This window comes from Mobula hypostoma, chromosome 6 (assembly GCF_963921235.1).
Source record: "Mobula hypostoma chromosome 6, sMobHyp1.1, whole genome shotgun sequence".
Classification (NCBI taxonomy): domain Eukaryota; kingdom Metazoa; phylum Chordata; class Chondrichthyes; order Myliobatiformes; family Myliobatidae; genus Mobula; species Mobula hypostoma.
This window is the reverse complement of record NC_086102.1, coordinates 87,755,298-87,775,586: the sequence shown is the minus strand read 5'-3', so window position 1 is coordinate 87,775,586 and position 20,289 is coordinate 87,755,298. Positions and strand designations below refer to the sequence as shown.

Genomic DNA, 20,289 nt, shown 5'->3' with positions numbered 1-20,289 from the left:
AACTTAGAAGTAGAGAGAAAAATTTAAAAGATCTCTGCTGAGGTAGTGAGAAGCTCTGCTCTGGGCAATATCTATCCTCCAAACAGCAAGAAAAAATTACAGTGTGAAAATTGTTGCTGCTGGTTTTTGAGGAAATTGCTGTGTAGTGTTTGTATAAAATAATTACTGGTTGTTAAGCAGCTTTGGAGGTCCTGGTGTTATGAAAGGTTTACATAATGCATTTTGGCCACCCCCCATTCAGAAAGCTCTGCATAATCATGGGTGATACACACCTGCATCATTCTGTACTAGTATACCGAGGGGGTCCACATCTTTTTCATGAGATGTCTTTTGTTCCTTGTTCTCCGGTTCTTTACTGCTTGTTCCATCATTTTGTGTGGAACCAGTCTCTTCCATTGCAATTTGTCCTTCCTGTTCACTAAAGTGTGTTCCATTGAAGTGACTTCCATTTCTGTCTTTAAACATACCACATGTTTTTTTTTGGCTCCTATTATGAGATCTTTTCCATCCTCCCTTCATTTTGCTGAAAAACAGGAATTACTAAAATTGAGCTTTAATCCTAGTCCGCGAGCCAAAATAAAAAGCATTTATCAAGCAAGTACACCAAACTTAAATTCCTATTGTCATGTTATATGCACAGTTGAATGGGGAGAACACAAGTCTACAAGATATAGTTGCAGAATCTCAGTTCTATAAGGACATTCCTTTACCCTGAGGCTGTGCCCTCAGATCCTCGACTCTCCATGTCCACTCTGATCCGATCTTGCAGTAATCAGTAGGTTTTGAATGAGATCCCTCATCATTCTGAACTCCATCAAGACAGACCTGGAGCCAAACACTCATACATTAAGCCCTTTTAGTTCCAAAATCATTCTTGTAAACTCTTCCAGACTCTCTCCTGGGCTGGTACATCTTTCCTTACATGGATTCCAAAACTATACACAATATTCCAAATGTAGCCTGAACAACACACTATAAAACCTCAGCATCATAACTTTGCTTTTATTTTCTAGTCCTCTTGACATGAATGCCAACATAGCATTTGCCTTCCTTACCACGAATTCAACTTGCAAGTTAACCCCAATGGAATCCAGCACCAGCACTCCCAAGACCCTCTGCACCTCCAATTTCTGAAAATAGTCTACACATAACCTTACACTTCTCTAAGCTGTATTCCATCTGCCAATTCTTTGCACATTCTCCTAACCCATTCAAGTCCTTTGACAGACTCACTGCTATTGCAACACTACCCATCACCCCATCCATCTTCATCTTATCTGCAGACTTGGCCACCTTGCCATCAGTTCCTTCATCCAGATTATTAACGTACAAAATAGAATGTTGCGGTCCAACACTGAACCCTGCAGAACTAGACACAGGCAGCCATACCAACTCCTTTATTCCCACTCTCTGACTGGGCAAGTAATTACTCAGGCAAACCAATTTGTGAATCTGCTTCCCTGCTCTGTAGGCAACAAGAAATCCCTGCAGGAGAACTTAGAGCAGCATTCACATATACAGTAAAGCAATGATTATCCACTATCTGATTGTAGGGATCCCGGGGTTCCTGCAGGATCTGCCTTGCCAGGCTACGTTTCCCCATACTTCCTTTACTCTTAATTGGTTCACTAGAAAATTTATAATACTACCGTGTAAAATCTAAAAAGGTGAATTAAAAATGAGTTAGTGTATTATCTGCTGGACAGAAAGCAAGAGTTTCATTCGACATGAATCAATGGCTTCTCGTTACTAAGAATGTATTTATTATAAACCAGCTCTCATGCCTCACTGGAATACCCTATCCATGAAGTGCAAGATTTTATTATTATTATGAAGACAACCACAGTATGAATAATTATCAACTGTTTCTTCAAAGCAGTTATGCCAAAAACTGCAGTAGTTACTGCTACCTAACAGCATCATGACAACAGCATTCCCAGATGGACTGCAGTGGTGCAAAGCACCCACTCACCTCCTGCATCCCATGGAATAAATGCTCGCAAGGGACACAAACAAAATAGACATAAACCCACTTCATTAAAATATGTACTTCTTAATCACTCAAATTCATATCAACTTGCCTGTACCTTTCTTTGAACTCAACAGCCAAAATCTGTGGCCATTTACTGTGAAACAACACCTAACCAACAGCAAATGGATCCTCAACTTCAAAGTTCAAGTATTTATGCGTTTCCATATACAACTCGAGATTCATTTTCTTGCAGGCATTTACAGAAAAATACATTACCTTATGGAAAACTATACATAAGCAAAGGGTGACAAACACTGATGTGCAAAAGACAAACCGCCAAAAAACAACTAAGAACTTGACTTTCCTGACCAGCGGACACAGTCAGCAATACCTCTGCTACAATTACCCTGAATACAAGTGCTCGACAGGGCTGTGTTCTCAGACCCCTACTTTGTGTGGCCTGATTCCGTTTTGATTCCAACTACAAATTTGCAGATGACACCACCGCAGTGAGCTGAATCTCGAAGTAACGACGATTCAGGGTAAGGGAGGAGGCAAGGAGCCTAATGACACGGTGCCGTGACAGAAACCTTTCCCACAATGTTAGCAAAACAGAAGAGCTGGACACTGACTTCAGGAAGGGGGTGGCGGAAGGGAGGCCAGTGAACATGCTCCTGTTAACATCAAGGTTGAGGAAGTTGCGAGCTCCACATTCCTGGAAGTGAACACCAGCAATGTCCTGCCCTAGTTCAACCAGGTAGATGGCACAGCAGAGAAGGACACCAACACCTCCACTTCCTCAGAAGGTGAATGAAATCTAGACCCTCACCAATTTTTAAATTGAGGCACCATTGAAAACACCCAATTTGTACTGCTGCTGTGCCTGCGACAGCAAGGAACCGCAGGGAGTGGTGGACACAGCTCAGTACATCAGACAAATCAGCCTCACCTCCATGGACTCAGTTTACAATACCTACTGCTTTGGTAAAGCGGGAAGATCCCAACTACCCCAGACATCTTCTTTGCCTTCCTCTCATCAGGCGGGAGAGGCAATAACCTGAATGTACACACCACTAGGCCCACAGACAGTTTCTAACTTACTGAGTTACTGAATGTACTTTATACTTTATTGTCGCCAAACAATTGATACCAGAACGTACAATCATCGCAGCGATATTTGATTCTGCACTTCCCGCTCCCTGGATTACAAATTGATAGTAAATATTAAAAATTTAAATTATAAATCATAAATAGAAAATAGAAAAATGGGAAGTAAGGTAGTGCAAAAAAAACCAAGAGGCAAGTCCGGATATTTGGAGGGTACAGCCCAGATCCGGGTCAGGATCCATTCAGCAGTCTTATCACAGTTGGAAAGAAGCTGTTCCCAAATCTGGCCGTATGAGTCTTCAAGCTCCTGAGCCTTCTCCCGGAGGGAAGAGGGACGAAAAGTGTGTTGGCTGGGTGGGTCGTGTCCTTAATTATCCTGGCAGCACTGCTCCGACAGCGTGCGGTGTAAAGTGAGTCCAAGAACGGAAGATTGGTTTGTGTGATGTGCTGGGCCGTGTTCACGATCTTCTGCAGCTTCTTCCGATCTTGGACAGGACAACTTCCATACCAGGTTGTGATGCACAATGTACATACCACTCAGCCCACAGACAGCTTCCAACTCACTGAATGTTCTCCTAGTACAAATAGATGCACCCTTAACCTCACAATCTACTTCATTATAGCCCTGCATCTTACTGCCTGACTGCACACTCTCTCTGTGATGTGTAACACTTTATTCAGCATTCTATTATTTGCTTTCCTCAATGCACTGTGAGAATATCCAATCAAGTTACTCGAGTACAAAGGAGGAAATGGGGGAGTGATATGGAACACAATGGCTGAAGTAGAGCAGAAGGCTGAGATTAATGCAAAGGTGTGGAGGCTTATCAGGCAAGGTCTGGGCTCCTGACCAATCAGAAGTCAGTATTGTCAAGAAGTTTAGGCTTAACATGATGGCCCCCGCTGGACTGGAAACGTGACTATACTCACAACGAAGGCTCATGTCAACATTCATTTAAGCAACACCCCACCCACTCGCTCAGTCTCCAGGAGGAAATGGTTTTCCCATGATGCCCACCAGACTTGAGGAGAAAAGGGATAATCTGATGGATACTTACCCAAACTGCTGTGTTTGCAACACCTCCCCTCGTTTTTCTTTTTCTTCATTTGCTTTCCTCTTCCTTGCTACATTTGCCAAAGTCGGAAAGTTCCTGAGTGATAAGAAGAAAATACCATTCAACCACCATTGAGCCCGTTTCATTGCGAGGACATTGAGGCAGACTAAATGTTTTGGAAGCAGTTAAACGTGAGAACACCTGAACACGAAGTAGGAAAATCACCAAGTCAGCACAAAGCATCACTTCCCGCTCTGCTGACCAAGATATCGATGTTTTAAATTAGCTGACACCACCAGTCATTAAACCAAGAAAATTTCAGCTGAAATCCAGGTGGAAATTTATCAGCTGCTCACAGCGATCCAAAATTAGTGCAATTCATCATTTCAATATCTCTGCTACAGCTCAGTTAGCAAGCAGCCACATTTCTCTGGAAGGTGGTTGCTGGTTTGACCTTCACTTCACTTGAGCTCCCCCTCCCCAAGTTATGAATGTCTAATGTGGTCACCCACACATACAAGCAAACCCCCATCATATTATTAAATGCAAAAGCCCGAAACCTGTAACAAAAATATCCCTTCTATAAACATCAGGACCAGTTTACACCCCCCCCCCACAACTCTACTGGTATCTGTTCTTTTTAATCAGTCGTGTGCTTGACGCTGTGGATCACCCTAACTGGCGGTAGTTACCAGGTTTGAGGTGCCCTTGCATGGTCAAAACAAATCACCAAAGTGCATTTTGTAGAAAATGCAGTGTAGCCAAATCCAATCATTCCTACTAGTTTGTAACCTTCCCAAACTGACACTTCCCCCATCCCCCTACCAATAAGTACCACCAGGTTAGCTTGCCTCTAAAGTACAGAAATAAACTGAAATTTTTTCTTAAATAAAGTAAATACTTTGGGGAAAAATGGTGAAATTCCACTTTTGATCATGGAAGCAGATCTGGCAATAATCTCTAAATGTAACCACGCAGAGAAACGCTCCTCCTTAGCAAGATCCGCTGTTCACTACTTGAGAGTCTGTGCTTATCAAAGCGAGCGACTCAACAACCTGAAGCTTTTAAATCTTTCTCTCTTCTCAGATGTTACCTGATCACACAAGTATTCCCACTGCTTTGAGTTTGTTGCATGCGTGCAGATCACAAAGCTTAGCATGGGACAGATGCATGCTGGTATCTATTCCGTATGATTCAGAAACAAATTGTGTTTCAGAATAAATCAGGCCTGACTGCATCGTCATTAGTTCCCAGCTTTTTCAGCCACCGTGAGTGCAACACAGCAAATCCCCCTTACATAAAAATATACATTGTGTTACGGCATATTCTGGAGTTAGGGTATATAGCAAATATCAATTTCAACAGCAAACAAACTTCAGATTTGAATGTGGATTGCAGGTTGAATTTAAAATGCAACTCTGAACAATGGTCTTCCTGGAGCTGCAGACTGGGGTTGATCACCTGATATGTCTACGTATGCATGAATGTAGTTTGATGGATGATGAGGACTAATATTCATTTTGGGTGTCTGGAGTGTTGGGGGTGTTTGAAAACTATATGCAATTCAAAGGAAGCATCCTGAATACATTGTAACCTTTGATCTTTAACATAAAAATGTCATGCAATATTGGGTCAGACAGGGCTCTTCTTCCAAGATTGTCTCAAGTGTGATGCCTGCTGCTTGTTTTATTGAATAAAGACTTCTATATCCAGCAGCTGCAATGGCTCTCCATTGCCTTTGTTCAGTCACAACACATTGGATGCAAAACCACTGACAACTGATCATACTAACTAAATTCGTGTGAGGAGATGGCCACATGCAACAGGGCTTAGAATAATTCAGAAAGGAAATTCCTCTGCATTAGAATGACAGTACAAAAAGATGGTAATTTGGCCCATAATGACAATTTCAGCACCAGACCTTCAAATGCTCTCCCAATCATTGAGCACATCTACATGAAACGTTATTGTAGGAATGCAGCATCCAGACGTCCCCACCACCCAGGTCATGCTCTCTTCTTGCTACTGCCATCAGATAGAAAGTAAAAGAGCCTCAGGACTCACACCACCAGGTTCAAGAATAATTTACTACCCCTCAACCATCAGGCTCTTGAATAAAATGGGAAGACTACACTACCTTGTCCCATCGCTGAGATGTTCCTACAACCAAAGATCTCCTGTGAGGGACTCATTACCTCATGTTCTCGTTATTTATTGCTGTTTATTTATATTTGTATTTGCACAGTTTGTTGTCTCTGCACTCTGGTTGATCTTTCATTGATCCTGTTACAGTATGGATTTGCTGAGTATGCCCGCAGGAAAATGAATCACAGGGTTGTATATGGTGACATATACTGTACGCACTTTGATAATAAAATTTACTTGGAACATTAAAGCTGTTAAACAGTCCCTCTTTTTACTTTTCAAATATTTCCTTACTTCTAATGTCAGTTTTTTTTCTCCTGCTTTAATTACCTTCTTATGACAACCATCCCCTGTTCTAATCATTTGCTAACAATAATCCTTCTAACTTCATGCACAGCTCACTCCCATTCTACCTTCTTTCAGCCTACAGGGACACATTACCCACCATGAGAGAGTGTTTGTAATTCTGTGTGGTCTGCTCTCCCACCAGATGCTGAAACTGAACTAGAGTAATCACTGTACACGTACAATGTGGCTACAAGAGCCAGTCAAACTCTAGCAATCCTAGTAGTGGAATTCCCTTCCTAATTCCCCAAATACTCTTCACTAGTCTGGTTGAATGCAGCTTCAACACTCAACCTCCACACTATACACAGTAGCCAAAGGATAGGCAGCCCATTGACAGCCATTCACTCACTCCACCACTGTAGCAGTTGTTTGTACCATCTACAGAATGCGTTACAGCAACTCATCAAGACGCCTCAAACAGCACCTTGCAAACACACAATCTCTACCAGCTGGAAGGACAAGGGCAGCAAAAGCAGGAAAATTGTCCTGTAAGCCACCCACAGTCCTGGCTTGGAAATATCATATTCCTTCGCCATTGCTGGGTCAAACCCATGGATCTCCTTCCTCAACAACACTGTTGGGATATGCACACCTCAAGGACTGCAGTGATTCAAGGCAGAAGTTCACCACCACCTCTACAGGGAGATTAGGGACGGGTGATTAAATGCTGGCCCAGCATGCAAAGGCCACACAATTATTGAGAGAATAATATCTGGGGAATGTTTTCTGGTGACTGGAATGCATGCCACTCCGCTTGACCAAATTTGTCCCCATCGGCTTTCGCATAGTTTGTGGCATGAGGAATTTTTCCAAGAGGAAGCAACAGATCAAAACACTGCATAACGAGACTGGTTGCCACCAGAAACTATACAAAAAAAAGTACAGCTCAGGAACAGGCCCTTTGGCCCACAATGTTATGCTGGACCAGCTAAAAAGTAGATCAAACCCGCTCAAAAAACTAATCCCTTCTACCTACACAATGTCCACATCCCTCCATCTTCCTCACATTCATGCGCTTATCCAAAAGTCTCTAAACTGTTTGCCTACCACCATTCCAGGCATCCATGGCTCTGACTCAATTATTGTCAGAGATGTCACACCACTTGACAAATACTGGCCCCTGCCAAGCAGGTAAACAAGTCATCAATCAGTTTGCATGCAACTTGGAGGAAACAGGTTACTGATGCGCAATGCAATAGCTTTTCAGAAATACTTCTGTGAACTCAAGTTAACAACTACAGTTCTGAGCTTAAAACTTAGTACATGGCAGTGGAAAAGTTAGGCAGTATAATTCAATTGAAGCCAGACATGCAGCACAGAAATAGACCTATCTCCATAGTGGCTACTGGATTTATCTATATTAATCCCATTTACACGAGATCAAAGGAAGCAATTCGGAAGGTACAGGGTACATACATCCCAAAGAGGAAGTAGTATTCTAAAGGAAAGATGACACAACTATAGCTAACAAGTCAAAGCCAACATAAAAACCAAAGAGAGGGCATATAATAGAACAAAAATTAGTGGGATGTTAGAGAATTGGGAAGCTTTTGAAAACCAACAGAAAGCAACTAAAACATCATTAAGGTAAAGATGGAATACAAAAGTAAGCCAGCCAGTAATATTAAAAGGATACCAAAAGTTTCTTCAGATACATAAAATGTAAAAGGAGGTGAGAGTGGATATCGGACTGCTGGAAAACGATGCTGGAGAGGTAGCAATGGGAGACAAGGAAATGGCGGATGACCTGAATAAGTATTTTGCATCAGTCTTCGCTGTGGAAGACACTAACAGTATGCTGGAAGTTCCAGGTGTCAGGAGGTCATTAAGTGTGTGAAGTTACCATTACTAGGGAGAAGGTTCTTGGGAAACTGAAAAATCTGAAGGTAGATACGTCACCTGGATCAGATGGTGTACACTCCAGGGTTCTGAAAGAGGTGGCTGAAGATATCATGGAGGCATTAGTAATGATTTTTCAAGAATCACAAGATTCTAGAATGGTTCTAGAAGACTGGAAATTGCAAATGTCATTCCACTCTTCAAGAAGGGAGAGAAGCAGAAGGGAAAGTATAGGCCAATTAGTCTGACCTCAATGGTTGGGAAGATGTTGGGAGTTGATAATTAAAGATGAAGTCTTGGGGTACTTGGAGGCACATGTTAAAATAAGCTGTAGGCGGGGGAATTTCAAGATGGGAGCGCAGTGAAAGGTCTGCTTTGCTGAGCTCAGCACCGCAACACTGTTAATTTCACATATAAACCTATCCGTTTCAACTTTTTTTTAAAAAAATGCTCAAGCATCGGATTTAATGACATGAACATTGATGAGTTTTTTTTGAGCTGCTTCAACATCATGTCATCGAAAGCACTAAAAAGGCTGCCAAAATGGACTGCACAGAGTGCTCGCCCGGGGCTGAGGAGCTAGCTGCTGCTAGCTATGCTAACACGTTGGATTCTGCTTTTCGTCAAGTAATTCAGGAAGTTACGGAGAACATATCCAAAATGATGGATGGGAAGCTGGGTCCACTCTCTCTAACATTCCAAAACCACACATTGCAGCTTAAAAATCTTGATACAAGAATGACCGAAGCCGAGGTCGAGTCTCCGCGGTAGAGACTGTAACTGATCAAGCCCAAAGCCGCATCCGGGCGCTGAGAAAGCAAGTTCAAAGCCTGTCTGACTTTATCAATGATTTTGAGAACAGAGGTAGGGGAAAGAATATCTGAATCATTGGTCTACCTGAAGGTACAGAAGGCAGACAACCGGTGAAGTTTTTTTGAGGGCTGGCTGCCTAATTTCCTTGATTTGGAAACCAAGGCTGGACGCATTAAAGTGGAAAGAGCTCATCGTACACTGGCGCCAAAACCGGGCCCAGGCCAACGCCCTCGACACGTCCTCGTGCCGTTCCATAATTTCGGTGATAACCAAAGAGTGATGGAAGTTTCGAGGCACCGCGGGACTGATGCCCAGGCTTTAATATACGAGTGATCCAGGCTCATGTTTTTTTCAAGATTTTTCAGCAGCCGTTATTCAGAAGTGCAAGGAATTCAACCAGGTAAAGAAGTGGCTGAGAGAATCCGAATGCAGCACTTTATGCTGTACCCAGCAGTGCTGAAAATCACCTACAACAGGACCACTAAAATACTTCATTCTCCTGGCAAAGCTAAAACTTTTGTAGACACGTTGGGCTAAAGACTGTATACATTATATTGTGCAGCCTTGGTTATGGACGATAACATGCTCGATGGTCGCTTTATTTTACCTTTTCATTACTCAACGGCAAGATATCTTATAACATGTTTGTTTTGATTGATACAGTTTCATTACTTGTTTAAATTAACGGTGCTGCTCCAGCCTGAAGGAGTTTAAACATGACAGTAACAAATCGGTATATTGATAAATTATGCCCTGTTTTCATTTTTGACTATGTTAAATGCCGCCATATTGGCAATGGGGCAGAATATGGGGTGCGAGAAGGTTCAGATATAAATTTACTTATTGCTGCTCAGCTGATCTTAAGTCAGGTTTCTTCTCCTCCGGAATCACATGATTGTTATAAAGGGTTATGACTAGTAATATATTAAAATTGTGCACTTGGATCATTAAGGGGAGTCACTCACCAATCAAGAGAAAGAAAATCCTACTAAACCTGAAAAAGGAGAGGGTGGATATAGTTTATTGCAGGAGACATATTTAAATGATAAAGATCATCTAAAACAGAGTGGATTTGATCAAGTCTATTTTTCATCTTTTAATACCAGGAGCAGGGGGGTGGCCATTTTAATTAGGAAGAACCTACCTTTTAAGTTATTAGACTGCATCAAGGATAAGTATGGGAGATTTGTGATTGTTAAGGCTTCAATATATGGAGAGGAATATGGTATTCTCAATGTTTACTGCCCTCCAACTCATCCTCTCAAATTCCTAATAGATGTTTTTTCCAAACTTACAAGCTTTTCAATACAAAACATTATTGTAGGTGGGGATTTTAATTGTCTCATGAACGCATTCATGGACAGAGTGCCTAATGGCCCCGCCATTGCTCTCCTCACAGTCTAAACAAATCATGGGCTTATGTGGAGAACTAGGACTTGTGGATGTCTGGAGGTTGTTATATCCCTCAGACAAAGACAAAGACTTCCCATTTTTTTTCTAATCCACCCAGTGTTAGACCAGAATAGACTTTTTCTAATCTCCAAAACACTCCTAGATTTAGTTGCATCCTGCACAATTGGAAATATCACTATTTCTGACCATGCAGCAGTATATTTAAATATTAAGCGCAAAGATAATTCAACACGATCTAGACTTCGGAGGCTGAATCCTTTTATTCTAAAAGATAATAAATTTATAGACTACTTTGCTTCTGTATTCAAAACCTTCCTATCTATTAATTCCAAATCAGCTAGTAGTCCATCGATGCTCTGGGAAACCGCTAAGGCCGATGCAAGGGGATTAATTATCTCCTACTCTGCTCGTAAGAAGTGACAAGCTGCAGAACAGCAGCGCCTAGTGGAAGCAAGGCTTGTGGCAGCTGAAAAGGATTATATTAATAAGCCTTCTGCAGCCAAGTTACAGAATATCACAGCCCTACGCTGTACACTAAACCCTTTACTTACACAAGCAGCCAAAAGAAAATTGACATTTGCTAAACAACAATTGTTTGAACATGATGAGAAACCAGGTAGGTATTTGGCTTATTTAGCTAGAAAGAAAAATGCCTCTCAGACTATTGCTTCAATTAGGGATGGGACAAGAGCCCTCATTCATAATTCTAAACTGATTAATGTTGTATTTAAGAATTTTTATTCTAAACTACATCAATCTGAGCAATGTAATGATGGACAATCTAGGATGGAGTTCTTTTTCAGGAATTTAGGTCTCCTAGGCATTTCTTCTGAACAACAGTCCCTCCTCAATACTCCGTTATAGAAACATAGAAAATAGCTGCAGGAGTAGGCCATTTGGCCCTTCGAGCCTGCACCGCCATTTATTATGATCATGGCTGATCATCCAACTCAGAACCCCGCCCCAGCCTTCCCTCCATACCCCCTGACCCCCGTAGCCACAAGGGCCATATCTAACTCCCTCTTAAATATAGCCAATGAACTGGCCTCAACAGTTTCCTGTGGCAGAGAATTCCACAGATTCACCACTCTCTGTGTGAAGAAGTTTTTCCTAATCTCGGTCCTAAAAGGCTTCCCCTCTATCCTCAAACTGTGGCCCCTCGTTCTGGACTTCCCCAACATCGGGAACAATCTTCCTACATCTAGCCTGTCCAATCCCTTTAGGATCTTATACGTTTCAATCAGATCCCCCCTCAATCTTCTAAATTCCAATGAGTACAAGCCCAATTCATCCAGTCTTTCTTCATATGAAAGTCCTGCCATCCCAGGAATCAATCTGGTGAACCTTCTTTGTACTCCCTCTATGGCAAAGATGTCTTTCCTCAGATTAGGGGACCAAAACTGCACACAATACTCCAGGTGTGGTCTCACCAAGGCCTTGTACAACTGCAGTAGTACCTCCCTGCTCCTGTACTCGAATCCTCTCACTATAAATGCCAGCATACCATTCGCCTTTTTCACCGCCTGCTGTACCTACATGCCCACTTTCAATGACTGGTGTATAATGACACCCAGGTCTCGTTGCACCTCCCCTTTTCCTAATCGGCCACCATTCAGATAATAATCTGTTTTCCTATTTTTGCCACCAAAGTGGATAACTTCACATTTATCCACATTAAATTGCATCTGCCATGAATTTGCCCACTCACCCAACCTATCCAAGTCACCCTGCATCCTCTTAGCATCCTCCTCACTGCTAACACTGCCACCCAGCTTCGTGTCATCCGCAAACTTGGAGATGCTGCATTTAATTCCCTCATCCAAGTCATTAATATATATTGTAAACAACTGGGGTCCCAGCACTGAGCCTTGCGGTACCCCACTAGTTACTGCCTGCCATTCTGAAAAGGTCCCGTTTATTCCCACTCTTTGCTTCCTGTCTGCTAACCAATTCTCCACCCACACCAATACCTTACCCCCAATACCGTGTGCTTTAAGTTTGCACACTAATCTCCTGTGTGGGACCTTGTCAAAAGCCTTTTGAAAATCCAAATATACCACATCCACTGGTTCTCCCCTATCCACTCTACTAGTTCTATGAGATTCGTCAGACATGATTTTCCTTTCACAAATCCATGCTGACTTTGTCCGATCATTTCACCGCTTTCCAAATGTGCTGTTATCACATCCTTGATAACTGACTCCAGCAGTTTCCCCACCACCGACGTTAGGCTAACCAGTCTATAATTCCCCGGTTTCTCTCTCCCTCCCATTTTTTTTTTTAAAAAGTGGGGTTACATTAGCCACCCTCCAATCCTCAGGAACTAGTCCAGAATCTAACGAGTTTTGAAAAATTATCACTAATGCATCCACTATTTCTTGGGCTACTTCCTTAAGCACTCTGGGATGCAGACCATCTGGCCCCGGGGACTTATCTGCCTTCAATCCCTTCAATTTACCTAACACCACTTCCCTACTAACAAGTATTTCGCTCAGTTCCTCCATCTCACTGGACCCTCTGTCCCCTACTATTTCTGGAAGATTATTTATGTCCTCCTTAGTGAAGACAGAACCAAAGTAATTATTCAATTGGTCTGCCATGTCCTTGCTCCCCATAATCAATTCACCTGTTTCTGTCTGCAGGGGACCTACATTTGTCTTTACCAGTCTTTTCCTTTTTACATATCTATAAAAGCTTTTACAGTCAGTTTTTATGTTCCCTGCCAGTTTTCTCTCATAATCTTTTTTCCCCTTCCTAATTAAGCCCCTTGTCCTCCTCTGCTGAACTCTGAATTTCTCCCAGTCCTCAGGTGAGCCACTTTCTCTGGCTAATTTGTATGCTTCTTCTTTGGAATTGATACTATCCCTAATTTCTCGTCAGCCACGGGTGCACTACCTTACTTGATTTATTCTTTTGCCAAACTGGGATGAACAATTGTTGTAGCTCATCCATGCAATCTTTAAATGCTTGCCATTGCATATCCACCGTCAATCCTTTAAGTGTCATTTGCCAGTCTATCTTAGCTAATTCACGTCTCATACCTTCAAAGTTACCCCTCTTTAAGTTCAGAACCTTTGTTATCTATACATGAGATACAGGAAGCTGTGAGACAGCTCCAAAGTGGGAAGGCCCCTGGTCCTGATGGACTCACCAGTGAATTCTATAAAGAGTTCACAGGGTTATTATCAGAGGCGATACTAAACATGCTCAACCATGCATTTAAATGTGGTCTCCTCTCACCATCATTGAGAGAAGCTAATATCTCCCTAATTCTTAAGAAAGGAAAGAGTCCTGAAGATTGTGCCTCCTACAGGCCTATTTCATTGTTAAATGTTGACTTCAAAATCTTATCTAAAACCTTAGCGTTGCAATTAGAAACTGTGTTACCTTTTATCATAAAAGAGGATCAAAAGGGTTTTGTAAAAGGCCATAGATCATCTAACAATATCAGAAGATTACTTAATGTGATTCAGGCATGTCAACAACAGGCAGTGGACCTGGTGGTTTCCTTAGATACAGAAAAGGTCTTTGATTGTGTCGAATGGCTGTATCTTTTTTTCACTTTAGAACGATTTGGTTTGGGCAATAATTTTATTAAGTGGGTGAAGGTTCTTCATAATGACTCTTTGGCTGTGATTCTCACTAATGGTATTAGGCCGGACAATTTTAGTATTCTGAGGGGCAGCCGGCAGGGCTGCCCTTTATCACCACTACTTCTCACACGAGTGATCGAGCCATTGGCTGAGGCTATTTAGCGAGACCCCAAAATGTCTGCTCCAGACATAGGACTAAAGTCACATAAAATTACATTGTATGCGGATGATGTTCTAATTTTCTTATCAAACCCTGCTATATCAGTGCACCACCTTATACAATGCATCAATTAATTTAGTGCCTTTTCAGGTTATAAAATCAACTTTACTAAATCAGAGGCTATGCTGCTTGTTTACTTAGGCATATTTATCACACCTACGTTTGATCAATTGTTCAAAGCTAACTTTACACAGTTTGACAAAATTTGACAAAAATCAAACAGGACCTTGAGCGATGGAGCACTCTTCCCATTTCTTGGCTTGGCCAAATATCTTTGCTCAAAATGAACATTCTTCCTCATCTGCTCTACCCAATACGAATGATTCCAGTCACCTTTACTCAACAAATACTTTTTTTTTAAATTTTATAAAAATAAATAAATAAATAAATGGCTGGTTTCATCTGGAACGAAAAAAGACCCTGTATTAAAATGTTGAAGTTACAGCTTCCTAATAGTCTAGGGGGTCTGGATTTTCCAGACATCAAAAAATATCAGTTAAGTTCCTTTTTATCTTGTGTAGTTGACTGGGTTTGCAGGGACCCTTCCTCAACTTGGCTAGACATTGAAACTTCACAAGCAAAATGCCCTCTTATTAATTTGCTTTTCCTCAATAAGATGAAACTAATTAAGGAATATTGTCACAATCCGATTACAATAAATACAGTCAGGGCTTGGAGGGTGGTGCAACAAATTGAGGGCAACGCAGCGAAAATATCACCCTTCACTCCAATAACCGGCAGTCCAGGTTTTCAGCCTGGCATAATGGATTCTGGATTTGAACTTTGGATTTCTAAGGGTATTTTCCAACTTGGAGATTTGTTTGAAGGAACGATGATGTCTTTTAGTCAAATAGTACAGAAATTTAACATACCCAACAAGGATCTTACTCATTTCTTTCAGATAAGAGATTATATACAGAAAAAAAAGCATCATTGTTAACTGATTTCTATAGTTCTGACATAGAAGAGGGTATTTCATTCTAAGGTGAAGTCTGTATTACTACTTTTTACAGCATCCTGAGGGAATGAATGTTCTTGTGGAGAGACTGAGCAGCTGGGAAGGGTCTGGGAGGAAGAGCTGGGAGTAGAAATTACAGCTGAAACATGGGAAGACATCTGTGATAATGCAAAGAAAATTTCAGTTTGTAATAGAACTAAAGCACTGCAACTCAAAATTCTGCAAAGAGCCCATCTGACTCCAGATCATGTCTTGAAATTTACGACAGGGGTTTCTCCAATGTGTGCTCAACGTAAAGTAAATACTGGAACTTTCACCCACTGTTTAGGACTTGTGCCAAACTACAGGCATGCTGGAGTGATATTTTGGGTGAAATGGAAAAGATTGAAGATGGAGCTTGAACTGGACCCAGTGTCTTTTCTCTTAGGCTTACCCAGCAGTCGTATTATTAATACACATCAAAAAAATTTTTTAATATCCTGACTTGTGCGAGGAAGAACATTTTAAGGCCCCTGGACTTTTTCGTTGGCATAAATTAATCATAGAATACATTGCTTTGGACTTCTTAACATGTATAGTACACTCAAAAACAAATAGTTTTCATAAAACATGGCAACCTTGTCTGCAGTATGTAGATAAACCTGTCTGCAATACTAATAAGGGCTTTTGTATAGGATGTTGTGGTGATGTCTATATTTTGATGGACGTGTTCTGATACCTGATATCTGTAAGGGGAAGAAAAGTAAATGTATCTGGAAATTGAAAGTTTTGTTATGCTAAGCCAAAAAAAATTTAAAATAAAATTTTAAGAAAAATTGAAAAGAAAAGCCGTAGTCAACATGGTTTCCTCAAGGGAGAACTTTGCCTGACAAATCTATTGGAATTCTTTAAAGAAATCACAAGCAGGATAGACAAAGGAGAACTAGTTGATGTTGTATATTGGATTTTCAGAAGACCTTTTCAAGGTGCCACACAAGTCTGCTTAACAAGTTATGAGCCCATGGTATTACAGGAAAGATTCTAGCATGGATAATGCAGTGGCTGATTGGCAGGCGACAAAGAGTAGAAATAGAGGGAACCTTTCTGGATGGCTGCCAGTGACTAGTGGTAGTCTACAGGGGTCTGTGTTGAGATCGATTCCTTTTATGTTATATGTCAATGATTTGGATGAAGGAATCGATGGCTTTGTTGCAAAGTTTGCAGAAGATATGAAGATAGTGGAGTAGAATGAAGTTTTGAGGAAGTAGAAGCTACAGAAGGACTTTACCATTCTCCTAATCTAAATGACAGATGGAATACAGTGTTGGGAAGTGTATGGTCTAAGTGGAGAGAAAATACAAAAAACTGAGGTGCAAAGGGACTTGGGAGTCCTTGTGCAGGATTTCCTAAAGGTTAACTTGCAGGTCGAGTCTGTGGTGAGGAAAGCAAATGCAAGGTTAGAATTCTTTTCAAGAGGACTAGAATATAGAAGCAAGGATGTAACATTGCGATGTTATAAAGCACTGGTGAGGCCTCATTTAGAATATTGTGAGCAGGTTTGGACCCCTCACCTTATCTTAGAGAGGATGTGCTGAAACTGGAGAGGATTCAAAGGAAGTTTATGAAAATAATTCCAGGCTTGAATGGCTTGTCATATGAAGAGCTTTTGATGGTTCTAGGCCTGTATTCACTAGAATTCAGAAGAATGGAGGGTGACTTAATTGAAACTTCTTGAATAGTGAAAGGCCTTGATAGAGTGGATGTGGAGAGGATGTTTCCTTTGTTGGGAGAGTCTAAGACCAGAGGACACAGCCTAAGAATAGAGGGGCGTCCTTTTAGAACAGAGATGAGGAGGAACTTCTTTAGCCAGAGATTGGTGAATTTGTGGAATTCATTGTCACAGGCGGCTGTGGAGGACAAGTCTTTATGTATATTTAACGAAGAGTTTGATAGATATTTGATTGGTCAGGGCATGAAGGGATGCAGGTGGCGGGCAGGAGATTGGGGCTGAGGGGAGACTGGATCAGCCATGATGAAATGGCAGAACAGACTAACGGCCTCATTCTGCTCCTATACCTTACAGTCATGGATTGGACAGGGCTGGCTGCAGCACGGCCAGTCAGCACGTATGCAACAGGAAGCTGCTTGTTTTCCCTCCACTGATCCGTGCGTACGACAATACTTTGATAATGTGTCATGAGGCTGCAGGTACAACAGTGAGGTCATCGGCCAGAAAGGAATAAACAGCAGAGAGGAGGGAATGCACGATGTCTGCCCGAGGATCACTTTCCACCTATTACAACTTCCACTCAATCCCTGACATGCATCACATTTTGAAAGAAAGTTCAATTTGCTTTGCGAGTGCACTCTTTACTACCACATAGAATTGTCATATTTAATAGCATAAAACTGACCAGTATCCGATAACTGCCTAAAAAGCTATTTTTTAAAAAACACGTATATTCAATTGTTGTTCCCTGCATGCAGAAAGAGATATATTAAGAAAAAATGTCAGCAAGACTATCGAGCGTCTTGCCCATGACTTTATTCCGTCACCACAGGACAAAAGGAAGCTACCGTGTCTAATCTGTATGACTACACTTTCAAATGAAAGCATGCGGCCATGTACGCTGAGGAAGCACTTCGAGACAGCGTACAAAGACAAGACACTGGATTACTTCAAAAGAAAAACAATGTAATTATTTTCAATCAAGGCCGATGCAAAGCAAATGTTTAGTGTAAAAGCAGCTAAGATACACAGAGGTGAACTTGCATCCTCTGAGATTTCAAAATTAATTGCAAAAGCTGGCAATTCACATAGGTGAATCATTGATTCAGCTTGCAGTTTCCATTGTAATTTCTACTGTGATGAATTCAAGCCATCCTCGAGCACCTCATCAGTATCAAAGCATTTTGATGAAGTGTTAGATGATGTGGAAAAGCAACCAGCTGCACAACTGCAAGGCAAGAAGTTTGCCTTGCAGACTGATGGAAGCACATGACCCGATAATGAAGACCTTCTGATGACATATCAGAATCACTTCACTGCCAGTAAGTGAAACATACCAGAAGTGATTGTGGTTCAGTGCCAAGCATAAAAACGCAGGGCAATACCATAACAGACAACACAATAACAACCGACAATTTACAAGATTATAGTGTAAACAGCCATGAGCAATTAGCACAGATGCCAATAATCAAAGTTAATTATTTAGTCTGTTCACATTTATTTATCAAAGAGCAGGAGAGACCATTTTACAGATGTTGTGTAGGGAGAGTCAGGGTATCACACCCGAGTGAGTTTTGTTGAGAAGCCAGATAGCTACAGGAAAGAAGCTTCAGAGATGATGTGTAGTCCTGGTGGTGATGGACATGTAGCGTCTCCCTGATGGTAATTTGGTGAATAGGTGACAGGGTGGTTGGAGTCAGCAGTAATTTTTTCCAGCTCCTTGCTTCACTCTGGTGATGAACAGTTATTTTTTTGGTAGCTGACAGCCATGGTCAACACTGACTTCTGTAACTCACTCGGTGGCTGTTGGCATCACAGTGGCCTGCCTTGCAAGTGCCATTCTTCTCCAGTGACCGTCTTTGGGAGGAGGGGAGGCAGCCTGAGCTCGGCAGTGGCTGGGGTCTCATTTTTTTTTTATCCTCACTTTTTCACGAAGGACTGCACTGAGCTCCAAGGTATGTTCAGTGCCTTTGAGATGGTCTTGTACCCTCCCCAGCTTTGTGTGTCTCCATTATCATTTCCCCAACTTGGCTTGAATGTTCTTTCATCTTCATTTTGGTTTGGTCTGTTGAAAATCTACTATACCATACTGCTGGACATTACTGTGTTTATCCTAATGAATTCATTGAAAACTGGTGATTCTCCAAATTTCTATGTCAAAGTTAACGTGTAAGGGGATGAAACTTCTTCAGCCTCAATTTAGGTTTTTAAAATTTTTAGTAAATGTTGACAGGTTGGGAATTTTCTTCTTTTGATATGACATGATGCAATGTTCTTTAGAATAGTTCAAAAGTACTACTTCAATACATTTTATATTAAAAAATAAGGCAGTAAAATGTGAAAATAGTTGTGGGGGCTGAATACTTTTTCAAGGTACTGTTTAATAAATGAAGTTTTTCAAATACAAAGGTCAAGGAAAAAAACTGCAACCTTATATCATGCAAAGAGGCTATTACCACTTTCCTTGGAAAACTCAAAACTCTTCAGCAGCAATATTGGACACCAAGTTATGCAATTTCCTTCACTGGCCACTCTTAAAATAGAATTGCAAGATGATGATCTGATTGTATATCTTGATCATTTGAAACAACTGCACACTGATACGGAATTTTGGTTCAGAGACCTGCTGGAGATTCTCTTTCCAGATTAGATGGTGGGGTGAATGTGCGTGATGTTGACACCACTTTGCAAGAATGTCTTACTGAGCTGCGGAGTGACACAGCAGCTCAAGCAAAATTCCAACAGCAAGGAAAAATTCTGGATCACTAGCGATATTCAAAATAAGTTTACAAAGCTCTGGGAGAAAGCAAAGTTGTTTTTAAATTGGATTTCCCACCCCATATCGTTCAGGGATATTCAATATTCAGGAGGGATAGACACGAAGGAAGGGGAGGTGGGGTGGCGTTGCTGGTTAAAAAAGAAATTAACACAATAGAAAGGAAGGACATAAGCCGGGAAGATGTGGAATCGATATGGGTAGAGCTGCGTAACACTAAGGGGCAGAAGACGCTGGTGGGAGTTGTGTACAGGCCACCTAACAGTAGTAGTGAGGTCGGAGATGGTATTAAACAGGAAATTAGAAATGTGTGCAATAAAGGAACAGCAGTTATAATGGGTG

At 41.4% G+C, this 20,289-nt stretch overlaps 1 protein-coding gene across 1 annotated transcript in view; it reads right to left on the bottom strand.

The window, feature by feature from the left end:
• The window catches only part of nufip1 (nuclear FMR1 interacting protein 1), a 59,265-nt gene that overhangs the window by 20,347 nt on the left and 18,629 nt on the right, over positions 1–20,289 (bottom strand). Inside the window, exons 6-7 of the mRNA XM_063051158.1 lie at positions 4,138–4,230; positions 273–523 (exon numbers count right to left, since the gene is read on the bottom strand). Of these exons, the coding sequence (XP_062907228.1) occupies positions 273–523; positions 4,138–4,230 (344 nt within the window). The remainder of the gene's footprint in view (positions 1–272; positions 524–4,137; positions 4,231–20,289) is intronic.